Genomic DNA, 17,325 nt, shown 5'->3' with positions numbered 1-17,325 from the left:
GAAATCTAGGGTTTGCCAGATAGATCTCTTCTCTAAAGGCGTATATAAGGAAGACTTATATGTCATTGTCAAATGTTTATTCAAAAATGCAGAATACCTACCTGTGCTAGAGTGAAATAATACATTTTGGGTTGTTTTTTTAAGTCAAAAAATTTGGAAATTATCTGACTGAATCCATACAAATGGAACAAAAAAGTGCATGTGGGTCTGGCAATATCCAAAGATTAGCTAGTCCTACAAATAAATTTATGTAAGCAAACACCTAAATTTTGTTTTTGTTAGTAGAAAGCTGATTCATCTGAGGTCAACTCTATAAGCAATTTTTCTCTACTTCCCTAGAACTCAGAAAGTCTACCACTTAGACCACTTTTACACAAAAATACAGATTTTCATTTTTCAAAGATATATTTTGGCCCTCATATTCCTAGGACAGAAGTAGCTGGGATTTGGGACATGGAAATTTCTGTTGAGTTTCTTGGCTTAACATTCAAAGTATAAATAACCAATAATGGAGCTGTACATGAAATTGATTTGACAGAAGGGGATAAGGTAGTATCCAGGTCCTGCACTTATAAAGTGGGATATAAAAGAATGAAAGAAAATACCCAACCGTCATCTGGCCTAACTACATGCTCTCACTTCTGTCAGTTGCAGGAACACAAAACACGTTGTATTTCCAGGCTAGGGGCTATCTGCAACAGGTCAGAAACCATAGGAAAGAAGGGATCAGTATCTTCAAGTCATGAGACTCTAGTTCTGCCCTTACACTCCAATATGTCTAGCTGTCTTCACTACACAGGTGCATTTTGATTTGATTTGGTATGCATTTCCTGAGCCTTTGCACTGTGCACCTTCAAGCCCTTCAAAATTCAATACAGTTAACACATACTGATTTTGATCACATAAATATGTGTTATGGGGCAAGCACTACCTCTGCCCTCTGTTCTTGGCAGGATCCCAGGAAAATCTTGGTTGAATGCTTTAGAAGCATGGTCAGTCCCTAGGAAATGCTTAGGAAGGGACAAACAAGGGAAAAAGAGACTTTCTCTGGGCTTAGAGTCAGAAAACTAAGCTTAAACTCCAATGCCACCATTACAAGCTCTGTGACTTAGGGCAAGGCATAAAATTATTTAGGAAGTAAAAACAGAAAAATAAAATTAAAGAATATCCAATCTAGCCCAAACTAGTTATTTGATCATCTTAAAAATATCACATACAGTGTTTAGCCTGATACTTGAACATCCATAGTGAAGAGGATTTTAAACTCAGTGTGCTGTATTTTCTATAATATCCATAAAATATCTATCTTGCAGAGCTATTATGTTGAGGAACAAAAGATAACTGATTTCAGAATGCTGTTGACAAATCATGATCATCATTTTAAAACATAAATAAGATCAAGAAAAAAAAGTTCTTTCTAAATAGATAAAACCATTACAAAGAGGTAAGCCATGCATGCACCAAGCAAATACACGATCCCCATTTCCAGCCTCTTAAACCCTCTGACCACCTTCATCTGAGAGCCTTATTGAAATTCATTTTACTACTTTACCAGAAGAATAAAGGTGCAGTTTGCATGGCCCTGGTTTCCTATTTCCCTACAGCTATTTTTTTTTTCCTTGCAAACTTTTCAAGATAAAAATTCAAAACCCCAGAGCTCTGGAGGAAGCCTGATCTCCCTTCAGCCAAAACAGGCATCCGGTTTCTACAATAAATGAGATCATAGCATCCTTACTCATACTGCTGTAGATAAGAACCTGTCAGCATTTTCATTATAAAACCTTTTTCTTCCCTCTGGCTTGAGAGACCAACCATAGCAATTTGCTGGGGAAATAGCTCCAGCAAAGGGCAATATACAAGGCTCAAGCACAGAGAGAAAATGTTTTCATTTTACAAAACTCAATAAAGGTTTATTTGGGAATTAGACAGGCTGCAGAATCTCAAGGAGCATTTCTTTTTGATGGTCATTTGGCCTTTTAAATAAAAGAAATAAGGTTTGCTGATATGTAAAACAAAATTTTCTCAGGCAGCAAATGTTAAGAAAAGGAAAAAGTTACCTGATTAATACCTCTAGGTACCAATACCTCAGGTAGCAACAGCTATAATAACAGACATATTGCTGAATATGTGCTCACTTGTGAGGTGCTTCAGGAGTTGGAAGCATTCTCTCGCAGACTCTCTGAGGTAAAATCATGGGAGGAAAGTTATGCCGGTATTACTTTAAATAGGACAAAATGGGATATATCAATACAATGTTAGAGATGATCAATAAAATCTTTCTAACAAAATGATAGCACACTGAATATTCAGTAAAGTGGCTAAATATAGATAATAACTGATTTGGTTCATACAGTAAACTTTTTCATCTTAACTCCTGAATCTTACATGTGAAAATGAAAAGGCCTCTTTCTAGGCAATCACATATTATGCTAATAAAAAGAGAAGTGAAATGAGAAAGGACTGTATCTGAGAGATGAGAAGAAGACTAATATCTATGTACTGGCTACTATCTGCCACACATAGTATTAATTGCTTTCTTATTTCTATGGTATAACAAGCCTATTAAATGTACCTTATCTCCATTGTATATATAAGAAAATTGTAGCTCAGAGAGGTGAAAGAGCTTCCCCAACATCACAGAACAACAATCTAGTCACATAACACTTTTAATACCAACCCTTACCTTCAGAATTTGCTTCTTCCTTCTATGTTTGCCTAACCAAGAACACACTCAAGCTCAAAACTTACCCAAGGTATCTCTCTGCCTCATTCACATAGTAGGTTGGGTGTAATCTAACACTCTCTCTGCCTCTTCCTCATCCTTTCTCCCTTCCCTCTTCCAACCAAAGAGAAGTTCCACCTTCAATACCATGCCACTAATTTCTGTTATGTTCTTTCAACACTAGCAAAGAAATATTGGATCATAAATATCAGTAGTGTACTTGAGTACAAAGTCAAACTCTTTTTTTCTTTCTGACCCAGGCCAAGGTCTTGAAAACCTCAGATTAATTTCAGTTACTTCCAAAAAGTTTTCTCTTACTATATTTAAAGCAATCATTGGTTCTTTTGTCCTCTTCTCTATAGCAGGGCTTCCCAACCTATTGAAACATGAAATGCTTTTAAAATGTGATCTATTTTGCACTGTATGTTAACTATACGATAGAAAGAAAAAAGAAAGAAAAAAAAGAAAGAAAAGAAAAGAAAAGAAAAAAGAAAAGAAAGAAAAGAAAAGAAGAAAAAAGAGAAAAAGAAAGAAAAGAAAAGAAAAGAAAAGAAAAGAAAAGAAAAGAAAAGAAAAGAAAAGAAAAAAGAAAAGAAAAGAAAAGAAAAGAAAAGAAAAGAAAATCAACTATTTTGGGGATCCCTCACTGGATATTAGTTGTACATATGAAGAGATGGTATTACATCAGGATTGATGGCTCCCTTCATCGAGTTATGTTGAATAGTATATAAATTAATTCATGTAAAGTTCTTAGAACAGGACCTTCTACATCTTGAGCACCCAGTAAGAGTTATCCTGCCCTGTTGGTTGTTTTTCCTTCTCCATGTGTGGTTTGTTGCCTTTTGTTTTGTTTTGTTTTGTTTTAGTGCTCATGCACTAGCCAAACTGAAAGAGTCCTAAGGCAGGGACAATATCTTATGGTGTTTGAATAACCAAGAGTTATCCACTATAATGCTAAATATAACAGCAAAAGAAAGCTAGAAATTGATTAATGGACAAGTGTATCCACCTTTCCCCAAATGGAGACTTTTGCCAAAAACAGTAAGAACATGAGACATAGCTCCAAGGGTAAAATTGAAGTTTCCTAATTTTAGACAATAAGCCAAATGACAAGCCACCATATTATTTGAGAGCTTATGAAAATGATACCATTAATCATAATTTGATGCTACCATATTTGAGATATAACACAGTGATTTTAACCCCTGGTTTGGCTTAATGCATACTGCAGATGTTAAGGCAGTAAGAATGCATTGGACCAACATTTTAGATATTATCATTGTTCTCAGTGTGCTGTCTCATCAGATAAAATGCTTTAACCACCTCAGAAACTTGGGCAAAACTTAAATGAAGACAATGCAATGGAACACAATCAAAATAATGTTTTATGTTAAGAATTACATACAAACATACACACACACAAATGATGTTTAAAAAAAATACTGTTTATGAGGTTTCCAGAAGCCATAATTTAGGACAATGTTCTTATTTCCTTTGATCTTATCACTTACATTTTCATAGTAAAATTATTATTTAATAATCATTGCAATGTACAATATGTTCAAAGGCTGTTGACATTCATATATGTAAATATAGATACAAAATTCATTAAAGTAATATTGAGTGATTTCTACTGTATTGTATCTAGAGGTATTATCTATGATTTTTATTATTATTATTATTATTATTATTATTATTATGTTTTAAAGATTTCATTTATTTATTTGACAGAAAGAGAGAGTACAATGAGGGAGAACAGGAGAGAGAGAAGCAGGTTTCTGCTGAGCAGGACCCTGATGTGGGGCTTGATCCCAGGACCCTGGGATCATGATCTGAGCCGAAGGCAGACATTTAACCAACTGAGCCACCCACGTGCCCCTACTCTGTAATTTATAATGAAATACATTTAGGACTTTCTGAGAAAACAAGCTTAACTGCAATAAGATCCCCATAACACAGAGATTCAAGTGAATTTATAATCCACTAGCTTCTCTGTAACTTACTAGACAAGAATGACTTATTAGTGATAACATGTCTATGGATCTGACCCTAGATTCCGGGTATTTTAGTCAGAACTTTACAGACTGAGAAAGAGATTTATTATATGGAACTATCTTAAACAATTATGAAGGCTGGGAAGTCTCCAAATCTGCAGTCAGCAAGCTGGAAACTCAGGAGAGTGGACATGCAGTTTTAGTCCAAGTCTGAGAGCCTGAGAACCAGGGTAGCTGATGGTATAAGTTTCAATCTGAAGGCTAACCAGGCCTCAGACCCAAGTAGAGTTAATGTTTCAGTTTGATACGAAAGGCAAGAAAAGACTGATATCCCAGGTCAAAGCAGTAAGGTAGAAGTTCCTTCTTACTCAGCTTTTTTGTTCTATTCAAGTCTTCAACTGATTGGATAAGGCCCACCTTTTAAGGAGAGCAATCTGCTTTAACTCAGTCTAAAGATTCAAATGTTAATCTCATCCAGAAAATCCCTCACAGATACACCCATATAATAATATTTCACCAAATGCCTGGGTACCCAATGGCATAATCAAGTTCATATGCAAAATTAACCATCACACCATGGTAACATGTTGAGTAATGCCTAGTCTATATTTCAGGGAAACATAAACTCTAGGAAGTTTGATAGCACAATAGGGTCTCAGAGGCAAACTACCAAAGGAAAACAACAACGAACTATAACAAAATACACATTTGTTTTCACTCATTCATTCAGTATACATTTACAAGCCCCTATAGAATTCATTCACTCACTCAACAAATATTTATTGACTACCTTTTATGGAATATTTACTGGATCTCTTAGGTACTATGCTAAATGAATATGACACGGACCCTGTCCCTAAGGATGTCACAGTTTAGATAGATAATAGAACAAGGAAACAGAATTTACAACTGAATATCATAAAAATTCAAGCATTAAGTATTAGGTACCACAAGAATCCTGAAGTAATTTAATTCAGAAGGGATTTGACATGATTTAACCAAACAGACTTTGAAAATTCACTAGGAAATCCATAAGTGATTACAAAGCAAAAGGCTTCATAACAAATAAAAAAGTCTAAAGTTTTTTAAGATCCTAAATTATATGATTCAAAGTTCCTTTCTGTGAACATATTTTAATTACTGCATAACATTTAACCTTCTTTATCTTTTTAAATGTAGGGTGTCCTCCCAATTTCCACTATTATAGATAAAAAATTTGAAAAGGACCTTGAACTGGCAAGTATCCTTTGTCAAATGGGGCACAAGTACTATGCAACCTGCTTCTTTGGATATTCAGCTCCTGTTTCATTTATTAGCTCATTTTTCATTTTCTCTTTCTGGGTCAGATTTAATCTAGGATATTTTTTGTGTGTGTGAATTATGTAAACTTCTAGATTCTGTCTTTTGTAGCATTAAAACACTTTAATAATGTGGTAGGTTAAAGTATACCTCATTTAGTAACAGATGAATTTCAATGTATTTGACTGAAAAACACTTTTCAGTTGACTACCAACAACCTCCACTTTTTCCCCACCAGTTTGCAAAGTGGCCTTAATAAAATGAAAAACAAAAATATGTACTGAATATTTCCCACATTCCAGACATTGTGTTAAATGTTTTTATATGTGACATATCACTTAATTCTTACAATAGTCCTGTAAGCAAGGTGTTATTTTTCCTACTTTTTATGGATAAAACTTGTCAGTTTCTCTTCTCTCACCTTGATTCTCAGAACTTCTAGTTTGTAGTTAGAGATCATGGCATTGAAAAATAACAGTGACTTACAAATTAGGAGACCTGGTTCTAACTTTGGCTCTGTGGCTTGCTGTGCAAACTTAAGAAAGTCATGTCCTATCTATACAGTTTAGTAACCTTATATAGGAAATGAGAACATGAATACTACAGGAAATGATGTATTAGATTAAACTCCTCTTAAATAAATAAATGTTTAAAAGGAGGGTAAGTCCTCCAATAGATGTGCCTTGCATTCAAATTCAAATTTATCCCAAAAAAGGTATGTATAAATTATATTTTTGAAAATTGACTCCTGATTTATTTATTTTATTAGAGACAGCATGAGCAGGGGGAGGGACAGCAGGGGAAGGACAAGCAGACTTCATACTGATCAGGGAGTCCCATGTGGAGCTCAATCCCAGAACCCTGAGATCATGCCTGACCTGAGCAGACATAAAGATTTTATTTATTTATTCAGGAGAGAGAGAGAGAGAGAGGCAGAGACACAGGTAGAGGGGGAAGCAGGCTCCATGCAGGGAGCCCAATGTGGGACTCGATCCCGGGTCTCCAGGATCATGCCCTGGGCCAAAGGCAGGCACTAAACTGCTGAGCCACCCAGGCTGCCCATTGACTCCTGATTTAAAGGAACTTATAGGAAGTTGCTATTTAAGAGAGCCCCATAGTTAATTGTGGAAATGAGTTGTGGGCTCTAGACATAAACTACATGAGCTCACATTTTGACTCTGCTACGTAAAAGCTATGTGACTTTAAGCAGATTACTTAAAGTCTGTATGGTTTGGTTTCCCCATTGTTAACATGGAAATAACTATCATACCCATTTCTGAAGACTACTGTGAGTATTAAGTAAGTTTACATTTATAAAGCATATAGAACACATGGTAGTAGATGAGTATGAATGTGATAGGACTAATGTCTTGACAGTGTCAATAGCTGTTACCTTGATATATCCATTTTGAACACTTGGATTTTTTTTGCATATTAGGTATTTTTACACTGGGACACATAAATACAGTCATGGAACTCCTCTAACCTCAAAGTCAAACAGAGCTGTAACCTTATTCACAGGAGAATAAACTACCTTTTATCTATCAATCCATAAAGTAGAAGAAAACTATTTAAAATAGAAAATGGTATAATATATAAAGTAACTTGTGGCAATGCAAATTTATAAAGCCATCTTTAAAATAAAGCAGTAACTCATCATCAGGAGTTTTAAAACATTTAAAATATGTCTTAGTAATTCTTTTTTTAAAGATTTTATTTATTTATTCATGATAGACAGAGAGACAGAGAGAGGCAGACACACAGGCAGAGGGAGAAGCAGGCTCCATGCTGGGACCCTGACGTGGGACTCGATCCCGGGACTCCAGGATCGCGCCCTGGGCCAAAGGCAGGCACCAAACCGCTGAGCTACCCAGGGATCCCTGTCTTAGTAATTCTTATTGTAGACTACCGAAAGGAAGTGATTCTAAATTCGAAAGACTTATTAACCAAGATATGTATTTTATTTTATTTTTAATAGTAGAAAATGGGGGGAAACCTAAAAATCCAAAGATAAAGAATACAGCTACTAAAACATATACACAAATCCTAATGTAAATTTAAAACATTCAAAAGTAAACTTACTATGACTCCAACCACATTTTTAAAAATAAACTATATGTAGACCAACAACAACAAAATAGTATTAAAAAACTAGGAAAATATACACTAAAATATTAATAATTTCAATCTCTAGTCTAAAATTTATTTTATTTCTGATTTTGTTTTAAAAATGTATTTCAATGAACACATACTATTTTAAGATGAAAATAAAGAACATACCAAAATAGCCAGGCACTAGAAATATTCAAAATACTCACATACTATCCCTATCAAGGACAAAAATATACATAGTGATATATCTATTAATGAATATAAAGACAGACATATTCACCACTCTTTTGTAACAAATTTGGCTATGTTTAAATAAGCAAATGAGCTAACAAAACTACTTATCCCTCAGATACTTTTTCAGCAGAAAAAAGGAAGCTTGTAGGAGGTTGAATGCCCTTGTTCCAGGGAACTGTCCACCAGAGAGGTACTGATAGACGCCCTGATCTTGGGAGATTGTGTAAGTAAGCACCCTCTGGAGGATGGAAGCTTGCAACACATTTCCCCTTCTTCTTTATTCTCTTTCCTGAAGTCTCTTTCCCTTCTCATCAATCTATCCTAATTTCCGTTCTTTCCCTCCATCCTCTGCTTTCTCTGTTTGCCTGATATCTTTGGAGATTGGAAGAAGTAATCCTTGTAAACACCTGGGATAGTGTCTAGCCTTTGTAGATATTTAATCAAGCTGATTTGTTTTTTCTTTCCCTTTACTTCTTTAGTAGGAATCCATTCCTTCTTTCAGTACCCTCCTTTTTTCTATTTTTTACCATTTTAACCTCTTCTTTATTCTCATTCTTTCTTTGGGAAGAATCCCCAAATAGACAAAAGGGAGGTTGCTTTGTGCCAGATGATTCCTTTCATTTGAGGGGTGGGACAGTTTATGTAATGTCTAAACATTCACAGGAAAAAAAAAATAGGTTCCAGGACTTAAAACATTTTTTAAGAACTTTTCCCTATCATAATCTATCAGACAGAATATTAAAGGCACCTAATGTGGCCTAGGGGCTTAACAGTTTGATTTGGATGAGCTGTTAAATTAACAAATGGCTATAGGAGGTGGGGGAGGGAGAGGATCCCTTAGGCAAAATCTTATTTCAACAACAAATATTTTTGAGTTAATAAAAAAGCAAAGCAATAATTGTAAACCCAGACCTAAATGATATACAAGAAAAATGCAATACTTTATATTAACCTTTTAGAATTTTAGGGAAAATAACAAATATTCCATCTTGTTTGTTTATTTTTGCCTTGAAAATCATGACTGGAAAGGAAAGAATAAAGGGAAGGGGACAAGCAGGTGCTACAGACTCTTGCAATGCAGCTATGGACAAGATAAAAGAAAGAAAAGCAATATATAGCCTGGCCATTGAATTCAGAACTTGGATCTTTGCATATGGAGAAGACAGAGTTAGGCAAAGGTAAAGATGGTGCGTAATTTCAGATAATAATACAAAAACTACCATGAAGAGGGAAAGACTTTCAGAAGGCCTCCTTCTCCAAAGAAATTCCATTCCCCAAAGCAGCATTGTATGATAATGGAGTATGGACTAGGGCAAAAGGATTACTGATAAAATAGGAAAACTTTTTTTGAGTAATAATGCTTTGGTTTCCCTTATGAGAAATAGGTGGGACTATGAATTTTCTATATTTTAGGGAAGGGAGTAGAATTATCTCCCTCAATTATCTCCCTCAATAAACTTGCAATTCCTAGAGGAAAGGAATGGTGTAATACTTAGATTTGTATCTTTAATGCCTATCACAGTGTCTCAAGAGAGCCTAGCACAAAAAGATACTTCACTGTTTATAGTCATAAGTTCTATAGTCAGCTAACTAAACTGAGTAACAGCCCAGATGCAGCAAATGGGGGCTCTGGAGATTGCTAAGTGACAAAATAAAATTATTTGGGGTTTCTTCCTTGAAAGCTCAAGTTACTCAGTATCCTTTAAGCTATTACTAGATTTGGGAGAATAAGGACAAACAGTGTAAATGTTTTTGAAACTGACAAAGTCTGGCCTACATGTAAACATGGTTTTAGAATTTGCCATAACAAACATATTTCCAGAAAGAAAGTATTCATCCTAATAACTTTCTATGCAAACTTAATAGATAATACTGGAATAAATGCATTTTTGGAGGCTCCATATAAAAAATTCCATATCCACGAGGTTTTTTCCCAACAATTATTTTAATTCCACTTTTATTGCTCTGAGATTCAACTAAAATCCTTGTTTTATTTTTTTCCATAAATCAACTCTACAATTAATACAGTCGTCTAGTACATCACTTGATTTTGAGACCATAGGGGGACAAAAGTTATTTCTTGCCACATCTCCAATGTCTAGCACTGATTGGTTGCTCATGGAATATTTGTTTATTGAGTAAAACCATAGTGTCAGTTTTTCATTAATTTTCATAAATCTACTTTGTTTTATGAAAGTCTTATCAATATACAAATGTTTTTTTACATTTTATATAAACATGTCACCTAGGGTAAAGTAACTTTAAGAGAAGGGATGATCAAGCTCACAGCAAAGATAAGCAATTTATCCGAAGAAGTAACAGTTAAAGAAGGTCCTTCTATAAGTGACAACCCTCTCAGTAGAGCTGTAAAAATAACCAAGGCTAAGTAAAAATATCAATCATTTGATGAATGTGTAAATACTATGCACTGCATGTATCTCATTTAAACCGCATTTCTCACATTGACATAGCAATATGTAAGGCAGTAGTTCTTACTGTGGCCATTTTACCTATGAGGAAACTGAGACTTAGAGAAATTGCATATCTAGTAAGTGATATGTCTAGTTTTGCAACCCAGACCTATATGATATACAAGTTTTCCACATTATGTTCTGTTGTCATCCATCAGATAGGGGCTTAAGAATAATCTTATTCAAATATTTGACAAAATGGAATGAGGTAGACCCTCTAAAAGCATATTTTATTTTCATAGAGACTTGATTTCTTTTCCATAGAACAATGTCTACCAACACACAGGATTAAGGTGTTTCATGCTATTGATATGGTTCTCTCTCACAAACTGAACTTTTCAAACCAGAACACCAAGAGGAAGAGAACTTAAAGGAAGTTAATATAATTCCTCAGATTAAAAAAAAAAAAAGTGTGCTTGTATTTATACCAATTCCCTCCAATGGTCTGCAAATCAGTGGGAAACTTAACAGCATAGAAGAAACTTCTTTGAAAATGAGTTTCAAGGGTTGAACACATATTCAACAACATTTCCACACCAATTACTTATCTTATTTGATTATTAGCTTGTGTTTCATTTCTCTTGACAAATAATTCACCTTTGTTAATAATCACTTAGTGTTGCAAAGCAATTCTCATAAGTTTATGTGAATAAATTTTAAATATTAGCCATTGCTAAGATGCTGCTGTAAATACAATTAGAAAAGTGAGTGGATAGAAGCACAGGGGAGTGTAGCAGGTTGTGTGAGGAAGAGGAACTAACAAGTTGGCTATTGTTGCTGTTCATTCACATGCATCTTCCTGACAGTAATGAATACACAAACCTTAAAACTCTAAGACCTTTCCAAGGGTTTCAGAAGGAGCATCTAGCTATTCTTTAATAGGATCATTTTTTTAACTGACTCTAAGGTGCAATCTACTATGTTGAATAAAAATGTAAATCTCTGGCAGTAACTTTACCATTAAGTGATCTTACAAAAGAATCGGGGGAGAATATCAGAGGCATGAAAGATCACCTCATCTATACCTCTCATTTGGTAGAAAACAAGAGGTTCAGAGAAAAGAGATTCTCTAGGCATCGTCAGTCTAACACTCATAATCCTGAGTCCCTATTTTACCATTACATCTATACCTCCTCTGAGTGCTCTCCACGAGGTAAAATGTGTATGTTTCATTAACTCTACAGCATAGGTGCTTGCCAGTGTCCAACCCAGTCACTAGTGTTATCTTTCAGAGCAACAGGGATCATGTGATTTTATTCATTTATGAAAGTGATTTTTGCATGATACTCTCCCTCTCCTTAGAGTCATAAGAGTGGCCACGAAAGTGTTTCATACGGACAGGCCAGACAAACTCCCCAGCTTTTCATAATGAAAAGAAGTGAAGGTGTATATCTAGTAGTCAGGGGATGTGCACTCAGATCATTCATGGACTAAAGACTGCTCAAATACCATGTTATATGCATCTTTTTCAGGGGGTGCATCTTGAAGTCCACCAAAAAAGTTAGGCACAAGGAGGAATGAATGGTAACCTGCTCTTCAAATCAAAACTTCAAATCTCACTTCCTTGGGAGCACCAATCACCTTTACAAAAATCTGGGGTGGGACAGTTATTCGTTAGAAACTTCACTGAGTGCACCACCTCTTGATAAAATTTCTGAGTGTTGATTTAGAGTGGATTCTATAAGCTTAGAGAAAAATGCACAATTAGGGGCAACATGAGCCTATCTCTAGGTATTCTGTCTAGATTAAAAATAAGCTCCTCAGATTTAAAAGTGTCAAGTTGCAAACTGATATGTTCAATTGCATCTCAAGCACATCCACCATCCCAGATAACCCTGACTGTGGGCCGTTTGGGTCCGGGGCTCCAGGCAGTGGTAACCTGCGATGAGATCAGGAGCTCACAAATGAGCATCCAGAAGCCCAGTCACTAACTAAATGTATAACAAGATCCCAAGCACAGAGTCACCTAAGGCGCCCCCTTTCCGAGGAGATCTGCTCTCGAAACCTCGGTACATTAGAGACCAGGGTCCTGCCACAAAGGAGTTACAACCCAACATCGGATGCCAGAAAAATCAGTGCGCTCTCAAGGCCCCCAAACCCAGCCAGCTCCCAGAAAGGGCAGAGCAAGTCGTAGCTTTTGTCACTCTCCCAACAAGCAGACACATAAACAAACAACAAAAGGAATTGTTAGCTCCCCCGAGGGAGGCAGCATGCATTAAAAAGACATGAACCTCGTCCTACCTTGCATCCAAACATCAACGACAAAGTGTTGTTGGTGCAAGCAACTTTGCAGTGGCAAATCATTGGGGTAAAACAGTCAGGGTCCTTAACAACAGGGGACATTCCTTTCGGGCTGCGGCAGTGGCAGCTCGCTGGGGGACCCGAACACGGTGCTCGCCGGGCACATGGAGTGACAGCCTAGACCGAGCAGCCGCTCCGAGAGCTGCCCCCTGCACCCCGCGCAGCCATCCCAGCGCCCGGGTAGAAGCAACGCGGGCAAGTAACAAGCGTCTTGGGGTCTCCCTTCCCTGGGGAACGAGGCGTGGGGGAGGGACAGAACCAAGAAGGGCTTCCCCCCCTATGGTGAATTTAGAGTAGGTAAAAAAAATTTTTTTTTAATTGAAAAAATATATATAAAATAAAAATAAAAGGGAGCCAGGCGCTTAGAGGAGGGTTCAAAGGAGGTGGGGCAGTATTAGCATGTAAAAGGATGTGCCCGCCTACTCGCCCCAGTCACACAAGATTGTCATGCGAGCTGAAGGGGGCTGAAATTATTCTCTCTGAAGGAAAAAAAAAAAAAAAATACTGCAGCTCCCGATTTGGTAAAAAGCCAGTGGCTTGCTGCAATCCAGAGTCACCGTGGGGAGTGCTGGCCGGGCAAGTGGGGTGGAAGGGAGGGGCCGACAGAGGGAGGGAGCAAGGTGCTCGCCAGCCTAGTCCAGCCTGCTGCTCGCTCCGTGCAACCTAGGAATCTCTGGGGTCGGTGTGAGAGGGCTCCCGGGATATGTGCATTGAGACCACACTCGACCTCCATCGCTGCTGCTACCCCCACCATAGGAGACCTCCAAGGGTGAGCTCTGAAGAAGGGGAGGCCCCTGTGAAACCCTGCTGGGTGCATTGTCCACGCTGGCCTCCAACACTGGTGTGCCTGAGTTAATGGCTGGGAAAGGGACCTCGGGTAGAAGTGCTCTGGAAACGGTTTCCCTGAGGCCCTATGCCCTTGACTTCTGGGTCAGTGAGCTGACTCACTCCCTAGGTGGTAGATTCTGCCTCAGAACCAGTGCTTTTAATGATACAACATTTTCAATCTCAAAAAGCAAGAGTCAGCCCCTTCCCCACCTTGATGTCTTTGAGGCTCTAGAAAGCCCCAGAAATCTTTATGCCTTTCTGGAAGTATGAATGACAAGACTGGTGGAGGCTTTACTGTTTTTTTTTTTCTTTTTTCTTTTTCTTTTTTTCTTTTTCTTCCTTTTTAAAGTGAGGCTATCAAAATTGCCAAAGACGAAAAAAAAAAAAAAATCAGCATGTGGCTGGCCCAGCTGCAAAACTGCTTATTGGAGACAAAAAAAAAAAAAAAAAAAAAAAAAAAATGATAGGAAGCCATGCAGAAGAGTAGGAAGTGGGTAAAACTAGCACCCTTTTGGTGCCACCTGAGTGTCTGGCACCATGCCTTACAAATGGTTGGTGGAAAAAGAGCAAGACGTCAGGATCTGCAATTAGACTCTGGCTCTTGTGCTGAGTGGCTTTGTGTAAGTCACTTAACAATGTTTAAACTTCTGTTTGCTTATCTGTAAAGTGGGGCTTTCACCCCTACCTTGCAGAGCTGTCATGAAGACTAGAGACGGTAAAGAAATTCCTCTGGTAAGCCATGGTGGTACATAACAGCTGCTCTTTATAGTCTGTCTAATGTTTTAGCCTGAGAGATGGTATTATTGTATACATTTTTCTAGAGGAAGAAACTAAGGACCAAGTCACACAATCAATAAGGCATGAAGATGAGATTCAAAGACAAGTGACAGAAGATAGTTTACAAAGCAACATCATAGGAAAAAAAAAAAAAAACATCATAGGAGATACCACACACTTCTCTAGAAGCATGTTCTAAAGACTCCGGATTTATTTGAGAAGGATGAGACCCATCATATTCACATGAATATGGTAGTTTTAAAAGTCTCTGATTGGGAGTTGACCTCAGATCGTACTTGGCATAGAACAACAAAATAGTCCTAAATATCCATAGCAAACTCAGCCAGAACTACATCTTTCTGATGCAGTTCCATCAGAATACCAGACCACTTATACTTTAAATTAATGAGCCCAAATACCACTAAATAATTCAAACTTAAATAGTTTCAGTAAGAACGACAACAAAAACACCAACTTGCAAATTGTCAAGTCAAAGGCAGTGCCCTCTAAATTTTATTTCACCTGCCTATATCCAGATTGCCCCCACCTTCGTGGGTCAAATTAATGGAACCAAACCGAATTGCATAATTCCCTGGGATTCTCAGGCTCAACCTCTATGTTATCATTCCATAGGCCAGGAGGATATGAAGGACTCTGGATTTTTAATCAGCCTTCTGGTAAGAGGAATATGGGTCCTGCCTACTAAATTAAGACCTCCTAAAGGGAAACCAACATAGAGCAAATGATGAGCAAAGATCAGCATGAAAAGACAGTAAAATTTGAGGCAAATCTGACTCTAGCTGAAGAGGGCAGCTATGCCTCAGCCTTTGGGATTCCTACCCTAACTGTAGGAATCCTTACCTAGTCAAATCCCCTGCTGGCAATCAGGACTGTTTCAATCTGTCATGCATCTAGGGGCTGCTGAGACTCAGGAGGTCTAAAGCTATGTGCTTAAACATATCACGTCACATTTTAGGAGAACTCTGGTCTGGTGACTTCTGTAGAGTCCTAAAATCACATTCACACATTAAGTGTACCCCTTATCATTTTATCCTTTTATGTTACCATAAAATGTGTGATTGTGTGAGCACTTCCACCTACAGAGCATCTATAATTATGGCTGTTTTTCCAAAGGCGAATGGATTCTAAAAAAGTTGTACAATATTTCCCTTATTCATTAGCCTATAATTTGGATTTCAAACACCCCAAAAGTATTGTATGCTCTATATTGTGATGTTCCAATAATAACTAACACAGTCTTCCCTAATGAATTACCCAAGCTAAGGCTGACCTCCTATTCTAGGGCAGCATTTAAGGCTGCTATGTTCAAGTTATTTCTCATTTTATATTTTGTGCTGGTTTAGATTGAGAAAGCCAAAGGCAATATATAAAGAAAAATGTTTATTTCTGTTTAATATTTTATTGTTTCCTTTTAATCAATGGAAGAATTCATTTATCTCTACACATGTACACACACACACAGTGTGTGTGTGTGTGTGTGTGTGTGTGTGTGTACCTGTTATCTGCTCATATGCATCTGACAAAATGCTTTCCTTTAATTCTTGTTTCTCAATAATAGCTCTGGGGTGAATTGAAGAGGGGGAGAAGGGGGGATGTGGTTTCCATGACAATGCATTCCATAGTTACAGCCAGTAACCACTATGGTTAAAAAAAAATGAATCACTGTTACCTTAAAATATTAACACAATGCATTATTGGTCTGAAAAGCACTAATTTGGGAGTATTCTGCATGGGGATATACTGCAATATTTTTAGGAGGAGATATTACTGGGGATGTCAGGAGATGATGTACTCATTTTATTAGTCAAAATAACCACCCTTAATTAGACATTTCAATGATTGGTAATATTTCCAGTTCTAATAATCATCACTTTTCAAAATGATACATGACAACTACACACTATTAAAATTTTTTCCTAATGACAACTTCCATCAAAATTGACTTAAAATTACAAACCAAAAGAATAGGATTATCAATAGACATGACCAGGGTTTAATTTTAATATTTTATTTATTATTATTACTCCAAATCAGAAATTGAGACAAGGTAAGAAGAATTAGCTATTTATCCTCTTTTCTTTCTTTGCTGATCCTTTCCATAGCAAGTTTTAAAAAGAAGTGATTTATGTTGGGAGGGAAAGAGTGTAGTAGACTCTAAGAACCCTGATGTTTCTTCTTATTGACTGGATAACTTTGAGCAAGCTACCCAGCCTCTCTAGGCCCTAATTCGCTTGTCTATCATGATGAAATGGGTATACCAGCTCCTTTAAGTTCACTTCCAGTGCTTAAATTCTCTGAGTTGCCTTCCAAATATAGAATCTTAAGAATGTAAAGGAAATTTAAGAATTTCATTCAGTCACCTGTCTTCATTAAACTCTTCTATAGTGCTTACTATTTGATATGCTCAAATATAGTGTTTGCTATGTGCACTGTTCTAAATTCAGCAATGAGCTGGAGCCAGACTCTACTTTTGAGAGTCCAGTGTGTGTACCTCTTTTATAACTTCCCATTTAGTGACATCAAATGATAACTTGGAATTAGCCTTGGAGGAAGTATTTACACCAAA

The 17,325-nt window shown here is 37.0% G+C and overlaps 1 protein-coding gene across 19 annotated transcripts in view; it reads right to left on the bottom strand.

The window, feature by feature from the left end:
- Positions 1-17,325, bottom strand: part of DLG2 (discs large MAGUK scaffold protein 2) — a 1,976,108-nt gene that overhangs the window by 1,168,882 nt on the left and 789,901 nt on the right. The window contains exon 1 of one of the 19 annotated variants that reach the window (XM_049098998.1): positions 13,074-13,325. The exons of 17 other annotated variants lie outside the window; for them this stretch is intronic. In XM_049098998.1, the coding sequence (XP_048954955.1) occupies positions 13,074-13,175 (102 nt within the window). In that variant the 5' untranslated portion in view covers positions 13,176-13,325. Of the gene's footprint in view, positions 1-13,073; positions 13,326-17,325 lie in introns of those variants that run through there. One more of the 19 variants, XM_025419459.3, reaches the window with a different exon arrangement.

This window comes from Canis lupus, chromosome 21 (genome assembly GCF_003254725.2).
Source record: "Canis lupus dingo isolate Sandy chromosome 21, ASM325472v2, whole genome shotgun sequence".
In the NCBI taxonomy this organism is placed as follows: Eukaryota; Metazoa; Chordata; class Mammalia; order Carnivora; family Canidae; genus Canis; species Canis lupus.
Note: the sequence above shows the minus strand (reverse complement) of the source record. Positions and strands in the feature narration are given on the sequence as shown.